The 13748-nt window shown below is 37.5% G+C and overlaps 1 protein-coding gene across 2 annotated transcripts in view; it reads left to right on the plus strand.

Moving 5' to 3' along the window:
- FTSH11 (FTSH protease 11) overlaps positions 1 to 13748 on the plus strand; it is a 201345-nt gene that overhangs the window by 83711 nt on the left and 103886 nt on the right. For both annotated transcript variants that reach the window (XM_089792463.1, XM_089792462.1), the window contains 2 exons: positions 1405 to 1455; positions 2879 to 2940. In XM_089792463.1, the coding sequence (XP_089648589.1) occupies positions 1405 to 1455; positions 2879 to 2940 (113 nt within the window). The remainder of the gene's footprint in view (positions 1 to 1404; positions 1456 to 2878; positions 2941 to 13748) is intronic.

Here is a 13748-nt window from a genome sequence, read left to right on the forward strand (position 1 = left end):
CGTGCCTGCTAATAGACATTTTTAGCTGAATATAAAGATCAAATTGTAGGGATGCATCATTGTGATCTAAAGTGCGCTATATTTTGTTAGTTCTGTGTTTTGCTAAAATGAGTTAGGAACTTTTTCTATTAATTGTGAAATGTTTTTAATCTGACATCACAGTTTCACATGGCTTAATTGCATTGTTATTGCTTAGATCTGTTGCATTTGTTTCTCTATTTGAGGGCTAAGGATGGCTACTTTGTCACTCAAGTGTCCACTGTGAACATCATGTGGCATTGATTGCAGAGTAGTAGCATTGACTAGGATTTTGTAGGTCTTTTGCACAGCAGGGGCTCCATGTCCACATGGAGTCCTCACGTATAGTTTCTTTTTATAATGTTATACAGGCAGGACTAATTCATGACTAGCTCTTGTGTTTTGTCCATCTTTGGATTGACCTGTATTTTAACCTTTAATCACAAAGTTCTTTTTGAGCAGTTTTCTTGGATGGTGAGTTTCCTTGTGAGTGTCCTCTTACTTACATTGCTTGATTTCTCAATGATTCTATCGTTAAGAAATGCCAACTAGAGTTAAATTCTTTTTTTAGCCCAGATTGCTTCCTCCCTTCTTATTGACACCTGTTTCTATTTTGTATGGTGGGGTCTCTATACAATCTTTGTTTTGATGTTTTTAATGATATGACATGATCATTTTTGTTGAAGATGTACAACTTTACTTTTTTCAGATCAATGAAGGGTGGTGGGACAAACATTTTTGGGTTTTTTTTCTGCTGAAGTTTCCATAAACAACAATATGTGATGTCTCTGATTTAACATACAATCCTACATCCGTAAAAAAATGAATAAAGGAAATACACGTTAGTAGTAGAGGTAGTACTGTACACGGTTTGTGTATTGATTTTTTAAAGATCACAGTGCTATAAATACTGCTGCCTGACACACCTTTGTCTATTTGGAAGGATATTAGGACAAAGTAGATCTAGGTTTCTTTTCAAAATGTCTGGCGGCCATCACTTTTCACACAGCACAATTTCACATTCATGTAACAGTGCCCGTGTGCAGAGTGGTTCTGATTTAAAATTAAAAAAAAGCACGAATAAGACCCTTTCAACCTTTTTCGAAATTTAGTGGATCCCACATCCTTGGCTCTGTATTAGACATAACTAAAACTAATTACTATACATATGGGTATCAGGACATCATTCAGACAAATAGAATTTACGATTCAATATGGGAAACGGGAAGGCATGTAATTAATTTTCTGCTGTATATTGAAATAATATAATTAACAAGTGGTGAAATTAGTTAGAGGCTAATATTCACTTATCTTCTTTACTTTGGAAATGTGCTGTACTTTTGACTGCATTATTTCCTCAACATTTTATGTTCTTTTTTCTGGCAGGGAATTCTGTTGACTGGTGCTCCTGGAACAGGAAAGACTCTTCTGGCCAAGGTGGGTAGTTACTCTTTTTAGGATTTTAATTGTTGCGAGTGCTCCTACTACTGCGTCCTGATACTGGTGGATGTTTGAAAATTAAAAATAATCTTAATTTGTTATGATATGTCTCATGCTTTTTTCTGGTCCCCAAGAATGGGATTTCTCCTGCATGGACCCACCACAAAGTGAGTGTTTTAGACAGCTAAATTATTGAATTGTTAGTAATTAATTTTTTAAGTGTCCTATCCGTGATGCAAAATGGAATGGGATTGAAAATGATTATACCACCAATCCTTATGGTATACTCCGTTATAGTAGAGTTGTAATTTCCCTGAGATATTTGTAGACATGATATTCATATTTTTTTTATCTTTGTCATATTTAATTTTGCACCATATCTTACTGGAACAGTTGATTTGCTACGATAGTGAATATTCTACATTTCTGATGCTTGAGGTACTAATGTTTTATCTTGTTATGCATCATAGTGTTGAGAGAGAGTTAGTATGTGATCTAGATCTTACTTAAGTTGAAAAAAAGAATAAACAGATGTTTTGGAGGCCAAATAAATGTTTCTGGGTGCATTGTGCTCTTTTACATGTCTCCCACACTTTGACTACTTTTGTAGTAATGTTTATAGTCAGAGAATAAAGCTCCCAAGGTAGGTATCATTTTTTTTAATTGTATTTTCTCCTAGAGTTCAGGTCAAGCCTCTCTGTGTGTCCGGTTATGATAAAATAGTTTTTAATTTTACATTTGCTTCCAAGATTGCATGTCCAAGAGGTTGAACGTAGCCACTTCCAGTAATTTTATTTGAATGGTAGTTTGGACTTATTTTATTTAGTTTTGAAGCATTACCGTGTACTGTTTCGGGGTGCATTGCGCTCTTTTACATGTCTCCCACACTTTGACTTCTTCTGTAGTAATGTTTATGGTCAGAGAATAAAACTCCCAAGGTAGGTATCATTTTTTTTATTGTACTTTCTCCTAGAGTTCAGCTCAAGCCTCTCTGTGTTTCCGGTTATGATAAAATAGGTTTTAATTTACATTTGCTTCCAAGATTGCATGTCCAAGGGGTTGAATGTAGCTACTTCTAGTAATTTCATATGAATGGTAGTTTGGACAATCATATTATTTAGTTTTAAAGCATTACTGTCTACTTATGATTGTATCTTAACAACAGTGCTGTTCAGGAAGATGTTATATTATTTTTTAGTTTGTGCAGGATGAATTATATTTTACCGTGCATTTGTTAATATATAGTGATTAGTGTTGAGGTTAATTACGAAGATGATATGCATTGGAAACCTGAAATGGTATTGATCTAATTATGAATATCTTCTAGACATCATCCTTTAGATGTCTTGTAATTCACTTCTGTGATATATTGGGTGTAACTGCTTGTTATATCTGATGCTTCAGTACAATGTATGTGCAGGCAATTGCTGGAGAAGCTGGAGTTCCTTTTTTTTATCGTGCAGGCTCTGAATTTGAGGAAATGTATGTCTATAATCTATTGTATTTTTTACATACGTTGCTTATTTGGAAAACAAAGCATTGTTTTCCTTCTTGGAGGAGAAACAAAAATGTCCAATAATAATGCTAGAGTAGTTATTTAACAGATGCAAATATTACGAAATCATTCAATATCGTTAAATATGTTATTGTGTTTTCACTAGGTGAGTAGTACATAAGAAACCTAAAGTTTGTTTAAGAAAAAGAAGGGTTGTTTCTAGGGCCAACAATGTAAATAACTAATGATTTGTTGAGCTTAGCTCAAAATGGGAAGCCTGTCCTTGTTGATTAATCACATGATTATTTGAAATTTGAATTCACAACCTAGCACTTAATGTTGGTATGATAGCACTGTAAATCATAGTTACACCGCCTTGGGGGACAAGGAGACGAGGGGACAAAGGGGCCTCAATTTGGAGACCATGGCAAGGGACTGGGGTGGGGGCGTGTGGGAAGGGGGGGGGGGGGGGGTGTGTATATAGTATGCATATGGTACTTAAAATGCTAATTATAAAAAGATGTATAACAATATAAGACATAAATATGAAGTGTAAGTTCATCATGACAGCTATTGCTGTCATGTCCCCTCTTTCGCACTAGTTCTTTTGGTGCTTGGTTAATCTATCTCCACATGTGGATAGGTTAACGATATTCCAGTAAGGATGCCTGCCAGTCAGAACGGAAGATTTGTCTTAAGTTCGTCATTTAATGTATTAAAGTACTTTAATAAAGTTACTTTATGTTTTGACAAGGCATTCACTTTATAAAGTGACTTAAGTGACTAGAAGACGAAATTGGTGTTTTATCCCACATCTCTCATTCCAACACTTTTCCCTCACTTCGTGGTTATAAATAAGAGACTCCGTCTTGGGAAAGAAACAACCATGAATATGATAAATATCAACAGATTGCTTCAAGCGGTTGCTTTAATGTGATTGGTAAACTCGGAGGATGAAACCCCTCGAGTTGTTTGAGGAAGTTGGACGCCACCCCAATCCCTCAATTGGATTAAAACACAGTTCAGGCAGAAATCGGCAAGTAGGAAGTGATATTAGTTTTGACAGTTAGAAGTAAGTATAGTTAGAACATACAACAGAATGTGATTTAAGTGCATTGATTGTTCTTCCATATGTATGAACCGTAGCTTGGCCAACTAAGTAAGATAGCGATCAGAATAAGGGTTGTAAGTGAGAATAGTGCATGTGATTTTCCAAAACAGTCGGAAGGTATTCTAAAGCCAAGTAAGGAGGTCATCAAGATTACAGTCACAGACTGAACCATTAAATCGTATGCTCAATCACCACTCGGCAACCTTCTTTTCTCACTATTGAAGGATGACTGAAGGGATGGTATAACCTACAGGTTGAAGACCAACAGTATGCTGGAGTTTGCAGGTTGCAGCAGGAGTTACAGAGACTAGGCACTCACAGCGGTAGTCGTCTCAGCTCCCACGTCAAGGAGAAAGGTCACAGGTTGCTGGGTTACCAGTGGGAGTATAGTCTGTGCCGCATTACCTATACCAAGTCACGTGGTCGGTTCACACAAGGCGGCTAACTCCAGGTTCCATATCCCTTGTGACTGTTATAACATTGTAATCACGTGCTGTCAGTGATGTTATCAAACTCCATTTCCTCAAATTACTGTACTTTTAGTAGTATTTTCGTTTTAGTATTAATCTGATAACTTAGTTCCAAGCATTGCTATTGTGTTTGAGTACCGTATTATCCAATCTTTATTTGCTTGTGTTAGTATAGTCGAATTTTCAGTGGCTTTACAGTTTAAACTTAGAGAACGCATACTAGGTTTTTGACAAAATTCCTTAAGCATAAATTTAAAATTTTCTGATCAGATTAGGCAAGGATCATTACAGTGGTATCAGAGCTTCAGGTCCTGCCATCTTGTGGGTTAAATAGGAAGTAAAATGATAGCAGACAGTTGGAGTTCTTACAGGATGGCTGACAGGTGGTCCTCAAGGCTCTGCCAGAAGGGGAGCTTAAGTTGATAGGAGCTCACAGGATGGAAGCAATTTTGAGACACGATGATGTCGAGTGGGAGACACAGTGTTTCATCTCTTCTAAGGAAACACAAGATACAGGACAACAGTACCATTGTGACATTCAGATAGTGCTTGACAAACATAGGAGGTATTTGAGGATTTACCCCCAAGTATTCCACTAGATAGAGGGATTGAGCATATCATTGAGCTAGAGGAGGGTGTCAAACCCGTCATTACCATTCCTTATCGTCACCCCAGGCATTACAAGTAAGAGATAGAGAAGACGATTAAGGAACTGCTAGATATGGGACATATCAGGCCCAACTCCAGCCCTTTTGGCTCTTCAGTGGTGTTGGTTAAAAAGAAGGATGGCACTTTTTGGATGTGTATTGATTACCGCACTGTTAATAAGAGGACCATTAAAAACAGGTATCCAATTCCTTGCATTGGTGAGTTACTGGATGAGCTTCATGGAGCTATTTATTTCTCGAAAATAGATCTTCGATTGAGATACCATCAGATACAAGTTTGGGAGGAGGATGTGCATAAGACAACTTTTAGATGCCACTACGAACACTATGAGTTTTTAGTGATGCCATTTGGGCTCACTAACACACTAGCTACTTTTTAGTCATGCATGAACATCTTTAAAAAGCAGCTATGAAAGAGTGTGCTGGTCTTCTTTGATGACATCTTGATCTTTAGCAGGACTTGGGAGGAACATTTGCAGCACCTAGATGAGATCCTTAGCCTCATGGAAGAACACTCTTTATTTGCAAAGGAGTCTAAGTGCGAATTTGGACTAACTGAGATTCTCTATCTGGGTCATGTGATTGGTGCAGAGGGAGTTAAGGTACATTAGGAAAAGATACAAGCAATCCTTGATTGGCCACCATTGAGAGATGTATCTAACTTGCGGGGCTTCCTTGGCCTTTGTTCTTATTACAGGCGATTCGCTAAAGGTTTTTCCTAGGTAGCAACCCCCCTTACCAATCTGACACGGAAATGGGTATTTAGATGGACAGAGGATTTAGAGGCAGTCTTTGATAGACTGAAACAGGTGATGAGCATGTGCTCGGTTTTGACACTTCCTGATTTTTCTAGAACCTTTGTTTTGGAATGTGATGCTTTAGGGAGCGGAATCACGATGATTTTGATGTAGGACCAACATCCCATAGCTTTTGAGAGCAGGAAACTTGGGGGCAGCGAACTATTATATTCTACTTATGATAAGAAAATGCTGGCCATAATGCACGCTTTAGCCAGGTTTAGACAATACTTGGTAGGAAGTAAGCTCACAGTAAAGACTGATCATAACAACCTGCGTTACTTTTTGGAATAAGAGTTGAATGAAATACAACAAAAATGGGTCAGCAAGGTTCAAGCATATGATTTTGACATTGAATATGTCAAGGGTAAAAATAATATAGTTGCTGATGCACTTTCTAGGAGACCTTCAAGGATGGAGTGCTGTGCCATTTCCGAGATTTCAGCAGATTGGAGGTCCCAACTGTTAGTTGAGTATTCTAAAAATACTCACGCTTATCAGATTATGGAGGGTCTACTTTAGGATGATCGGTACAAGGTAATGAATGATATTATATATTATAAGAATAGAATCTACCTAGTACTAGAATCTAAACTTAAAATAAATATTACGCACACCATACATGATTCACCTTCAACGGGTCACCCAGGTTTTTTAAAAACCTACAAGCAGATTAGAGAGAGATTCTCAAGGAAGGGGCTTAAAGCCGATGTATTACAACATGTTGGAGAGTGACAGACTTGTCAGTAGAACTAGTTAGAACAGAGCTTCCTAGTAGGTTTACTTCAGCCTCTTCCTATTCCAACTCAGAGGTGGGAGAGTATCTCCATGGATTTTATTACAGGGTTGTCGAGGGTCCAAGGTAGGGATTGCATTTTTGTGGTGGTAGATAGATTGACTAAGTTCGCGCACTTCTTTGCTATTGCAATGGACTGGTCGGCTTCTTAGGTGGTAGAGTTGGTTCTTTCGAGAGGTTTTTCGTCTTCATGGATTACCCATGACTATCGTGAGTGATAGAGACAACAGGTCTCTCAACACCTTTTGGCAAGAGGTTTTTAGATTGGTTGGCACCGAGTTTACACCTAATTTTAGCTATCACCCACAGATCGATGGTTAGACCGAAATAGTGAATAAATGGGTGGAAGGGTATTTAAGAAACTACATTGCAGGTCAACAAAGAGCTTGGGTTAAATGGTTGTATTTGGGGGAGTATTGCTATAACTCCACATATCATATGTCCATTCAGATGAGTCCTTTATGTGCTCTTTATGGCAACGAACCTCTCTTTTTCATTGATTTGGCTTTACAAGATAGCAGGGCTCCCTTAGCCAAAGATTGGATTCTGGATGAACAAGATATTCTCAGAGCTCTTACGGATATTATTTAGTAGGTGTAGAACCAATAGAAGTTATATGCTGATCGACATCATACTGAGTGGAGCTTTGAGATAGGTGACATGATTTATCTTCGTCTCTAGCCATATAGACAGAGCTCCTTAAAGAAAAGTGGGTTAGAAAAGCTTAAGCCTAGATTTTATGGATCTTATTGCATCACCAAGAGGGTTGGTATAGTTGCTTACGAGTTGGATTTACCTGGTGACAGCTGAACCACAATGTGTTTCATGTTTCATGCCTCAAAAAGGCAATTGATCAGCAGGTTGTACTGTTAGAGGGCTTGCCTCCACTTGATGAGGAGGGTAGACTTGTATTGGAGCCGACAGAGGTGATTGAGACCAAGGAAAGGAAGCTGTGAAACAAATCTGTCAGAGAATATCTAGTCCCCTGGAAGGATTTACCGTATGAAGATGCCACTTTGGAAGGTGAGTCTATTTTACAGCATCCAACATTGGGATTGCTTGAGGGCAAGCAATCCCAAGAAGGGAGGACTGTCATGTCACCTCTTTCACGCTAGTCCTTTTGGCATCTGGTTAATCTATCTCCACATCCAGATAGGTTAATGGCATTCCAGTAAGGATACCTGCCAGTCATAAGGGAAGATTTGTCTTGAGTTCGTCATTTAATGTATTAAAGTACTTTAATAAAGTTACTTTATGTTTTGATAAGGCATTCACTTTATAAAGTGACGTAAGTGACTAGAAGACGAAATTGGTGTTTTTTCCCACATCTCTTATTCCAACACTTTTCCCTCACTTTGAGGTTATAAATAAGAGACTCTGTCTTGGGAAAGAAACAACTATGAATATGATAAATATCAACAGATTGCTTCAAGATGTTGCTTTAATGTGACTGGTAAACTCTGAAGACGAAACCCCCCGAGTTGTTTGAGGAAGCTAGACGCCACCCGAGTCCCTCATTTGGATTAAAGCACAATTCAGGCAGAAATCAGCAAGTAGGAAGTGATATTAGTTTTGAGAGTTAGAAGTAAGTATAGTTGGAACATATAGCGAAATTTGAATTAAGTGCATTGATTGTTCTTCCATACATATGAACAGTAGCTTGGCCGACTAAGTAAGATAGCGATTAGAATAAGGGTTGTAAGTGAGAACAGTGCTCGTGATTTTCCAAAATAGTCGGAAGGTATTTTACAGCGAAGTAACGAGGTCATACAGTCACAGGCTGAACTGTTAAATCATATGCTCAATCACCACTCGACAACCTTCTTTTCTCACTATTGAAGGACGTCTGAAGGGAGGGTATTACCTACGGGTTGAAGACCAACAGTATGCTGGAGTTCGCGGGTTGTAGCAGGAGTTATAGAGACTAGGCACTCATAGCGGTAGTTGTCTCAGCGCCCACGTCAAGGAGAAAGGTCACGGGTTGCTGGGTTACTAGTGGGAGTATAGTTTGTGCCGCATTACCTATACTAGGTCACGTGGTCAGTTCACACAAGGCGGCTAACTCCGGGTTCCATATCCCTTATCTCTGCTATAACATTGTAAACACGTGCTGCCAATGATGTTATCAAACTCCATTTCCTCACATTGCTGTACTTTCAGTAGTAGTTTCTATTTAGTATTAATTTGATAACTTAGTTCCAAGCATTGCTATTATATTCGAGTTCCGTATTATTCGATCTTTATTAGACTTTGGGCCTGTGTTAGTATAGTTGTATTTTCAGTGGTTTCACAGTGTAAACTCAGAGAACGCATACCAAGTGTTTGACAAAATTCCTTAAGCATAAATTTAAAGTTTTTTGATCAGATTAGGCAAGGATCATTACAATTGCTAGTATAGTTTTACATTCAATATTGAACAATAAAAGAGACTTAATTTCTATAAAATAAATTAAATAATCAAAGATTGAAGATTCAAATTCAAAAGTCATAGATATCAATTTATCAAAAGTACGACTATCACTATCTCATCAATGTCATCGTAAAGATAATTACATCAAGTAGCATCAAGCATGATATGATCACAGTGTTCAATGGTTCATATATCCAAGTCTCAAGATAAAAAACAAGTACAAAATCAAAATTTCTAGGCCCAAGGGCAGCCAAAATGCAGTAGAGCCTAGAGGCCATCAATCATTCCCGTCAAGCTCAGGCTCAAGATTAGCAAACTCATCATCCAAACTCTTAGACTCTCCAAGGGTAAGAGCTGCGAGAGGAACACCAACCCACCCTACATCAGAAGTATCCTCATCCCTATCAACTTATGATGGCTCCTCTGGCTCTACATCCCATCATGTTGTAGGGCTCTCCTTGTATACACGTATCTTGCAATCATTGATACGCAAGGCACAATGTATTACCACTAACTTCTCTGCTTTCTTAGAGGTAAATCTGTTCCTCTTAAAAGAGTGGATGAAGCTATAAGTAGACTAGTTCCTCTCAGAAGTTTAAGAACTAGAAACCTAAACAGCAATCAAATGACTAGTATGAGAATTAGAAAATTGAAAGTCATAATTAAAAGTGAAAACATATAATTTTAATAATTAGAACTCAGGTTCTAATGTTGAAGAACAAGAAACTTGAGATAGGAAACAAATAGCTAGTGTGGTATTTGTTGATTTGGGTCCATGACAATTCCACCACAAAATCGGATCCTCTTTTACTATTGATTTTATGCCCACCTTTGCTCTAGCTGCATAACCTGTAAGAGTAGCAAATTTGGTCCACTTAGTGCGAACCTTCCCTGTTGTCTCAATGTCATACATCTTATTGATGCACTTGAAGAACGCTTCGTTCACTTGAAATTCAAATTTTAAAATGTGTAAATTAAAAAATTAAAACTTCATAAGTGCAAGTGTACTAACTTCTAAATTTTAGGACATAAAGATGATTAGGATTACAATGAGTAGCATGATAACATGATAATTGATACATAATTAAATTGATAATAGATTAACTCAACATTGTTCGGTGGTGTAACTCTCCCAAGCCTAGGCATGTACCGCTTCGGATTCAATGCATAAGTAGCTATGTGTAAGGAAGTGTTGAGGCTGTCCCATCTACACTGAATAATAGGCCGAATGTGCTTGTTGTAGAATGCTAAATTGGGGTCCATCTCTTGCATAACTTCCCTCATCTGGCCAAGCATAAATGCACTTGTACACCTCTTGAAGGCTAGGTGCATCCCTATCCCCATATTTGATGACCTGAAAAATTGGATTGATGATAGAAACTATGTATTTTACATCACTCCAAAATACATCGCTCTTCACTATCTCCTTCACCCTTATCTGTTGCTCTGTCTTGGACCCATCCCATCTATTCCACTCATTTGTCATAACCACGACTTGCAATGGCTCCTGCAACTCAAACATTTTCTCCAAAAGAATGAAGTAGGATGCATATTAGGTATGTGATGTGTGGTGATTGTAGATAAACATTTGCACATTTCTAGCATCGCTCACTACTTCCTTGATCAGGCAATCTTCCCATGTCCTTTAGTGCATTGTTCATGGCATGTGCAATGCACACAACATGGAGTCCACCAAAATATGTCTGTATGCTGCCTCAACAAGTCTCCCTGCAACTTTACACACAGGTGCTGCATCTGTTACTACTGGGACCGTATTTTGTGGCCCAACCTCCCCAATAGCTGCCCGAAGGATGTCAAACTGAAAATCAACACCCTTTTGATGCCTTAAACAATCAATAGCCTTGAGAAAAATTGAACCTTTGTGCATGTAATTATGATATTGATTAGTGGACAGTTCCTAATGTGCGTCCACCCATCCATGATTGTGCTACATCATTACTCCCCCCAAACTGGCCCCATGTTCTCCATTTGTATACCAATCTTGGCATACTCTTTATTCAAGACTGTAGTCTGCAATTTGTGCTCACCTGGTAGCATAAATGACAGTCCTCCTCCTGTTGTCACTAGCGGCATCATCTCCTTATAATAAGGAGATCGTGGTACAAGAAGATGTGTGCCATTAGAAAAAATAAATTTACCAATGACATCCTCCATCTCCTTCATGCGGGCATTAGATAATTCAGCAATGGGGTTACTTTCAAATTACATCTTTCTTTTCCCCTTGCTCGATTATGCTTCAGCCATAGTACTAGATTTGAAAGAAGGACCCGATGAAACAACCACTTTTTCAGGGCCTTGGCTAACAACTAGCATATATAGTTATTACTTCATATTCATGGGAAGGCAGTTATAACAATTGTGTTCATGTGAATGAGATTAATTGTTACAATCAGTTTAACGGAAATTTTATAACTAACAATTGAAAACATCATTAATAAATCTAAATAAAGAATTTGAATTTTACATACTCTAAATCATAGTTGGAAAACTCGCCAAATGCAAAAACTCGCCAAGCAAATAGAAGAAATCAACAACAAAAACAAAAACATGCGAATCTGAAAACAAAATGAAAGACTTGTATTCAGAAGAGTAAAAAAATATATAAAAATTTGAAAAAAAAGTCCTAGAAATAACAAAGAAAAATTCTTTTAACTTGAGAAATGCAAGAGAAACAATCTTTTCAAGATCTTTGGAGAAAATATGTATTAAATCCAACAGATTTTGAATTTAGCAAAAGATCTCAAATGGGAAGTTATGTAGGCGAGGATTTTGACTATATCTTCTTGCTAAATATGCATATTCGATTCAAGATTGATTTCTTGACAAGTGTATATCTTTGAGAAATAAAATGCATGATAACAGAAACAAACAAGACTTATTCAAACCTGAAAATGGAGAGGGATGCAAAAGGACGGGATTTTTTCTTGCAATCACATATAAATTACTTGCAACCATGCCCAACTTGTTGTTCTTGATTGAAGGAGTTCGAAAACGGGCTTTGAATGTCAAATTGTTGTCCGCAATTTTGGCTTCACAAAATTGGGGCAACCCTACGCAATCTTCTTATGGATCCGTAGGCATCCTCTTTGTTTTAATGTGTCAATAAGGTGTCATGGAACAATTCGTTATCCTTGAATTGTTATGTTTGCACTTTTTTTGAAGGTTTCTGTTAAGTTAAATCTCAAATTGTTTGCTAGTAAGAGTTTTTCTTCTTTGACTGCAAACTCTTTTTTTTTGGCAAACTTTTGCATCTTTTTCTTTGTTTTTCTTTGTGTTGTAAATAGTTTTTAATCTTATTTTTGCCTTAAGTGAATAGCCCTTGGAATTTTGCTCATTTCGAGCTAACTTAGGTCAAAATCGTAGTTGTCTAGCTCAAGTCATAGCAGGTCTCATCAAATCTTTGCCTTTAGTGGCTTTTCTCATCAAACTGAGAACCCATGGGTGATTATAGATATATTTCGTGACTCGCCTATCATCTTCCACAACTAGACTCACCCAATCAAGTTTTCCTATGTCCTCCAAAAGAAGGTCAAGGACATGTGTTGCACAAGGTGACCAAAAAAGTGTGGGATGCCTCTCTTGGAGGATTCTACCTAAAAGATTAGCAAAAAATCAATAATCAGTAACAAACTTTCCATATTTAGTATTTACAAATTACATCAAATCTAAATTGAATAATACCATTATCCATAGCATTACATTCATGATTCATATTGATTCAAATATAAAAAATTAAATCTACCTGCTGCCACATATGCTGCTGCATTATCTGTGATTATTTGCACCACATTCTCTATTCCCACCTCCATGACAACATTCTCCAACATTAAAGCCAATGTGGCTGCATTTTTCACTTTGTTGGAGGCATCGACAGATTTCCAAAACACCACATCATCTTTGCAAGCAATCAAGAAGTTAATAGTGGTTATACTTCTTTCATTTGTCCACCCATCAGATAAAATGGTGCAGCCATACTTCTTCCACTCTTTCTTTTCGTCTTCTATCAACAATGTTGCCCTACCAACCACTTTGTCAAGCAACCTACAAAATTTAGGTGTAATATTAAATAAAGTGTAAGTGTTAGTAAAAAAATTAGGAAATAAGTTATAACAATTAAGATTTAAAATATAACAATGAACTAAAGTGAATCACAATTATTTACAATTACTAAATAGTAAAATACTAACTTTCCACTCATATCCTTGTGATTAGGCGACTTGTACCCTTTGCCTGATATTGTCATTGCATTCACCATATTGACCCAATAGGGACTATCAGCGACATTCATTGAGATATTATTGAAAAATCAAAAATCAGTTGCTGCAATATTAGTTTGCTCATGCACCTCCTTAAACCATGCAGTGCCCTCTAATGATGGCTGTGCTCCAGGTGTGTTCCTGGGCACAAAATAACCACCTATCCCTGATGGGGATCGGGATGGTGATGATGAAGAAGTAGGAGATGTAGAAGAAGTGGAACCGGTAAAAGAGAAATTTTGTTTGTGGATCCGTGGGCCACGAAG

This window comes from Cupressus sempervirens, chromosome 7 (assembly GCF_028749045.1).
Source record: "Cupressus sempervirens isolate cs-2001-9-10 chromosome 7, ASM2874904v1, whole genome shotgun sequence".
NCBI classification, from domain to species: domain Eukaryota; kingdom Viridiplantae; phylum Streptophyta; class Pinopsida; order Cupressales; family Cupressaceae; genus Cupressus; species Cupressus sempervirens.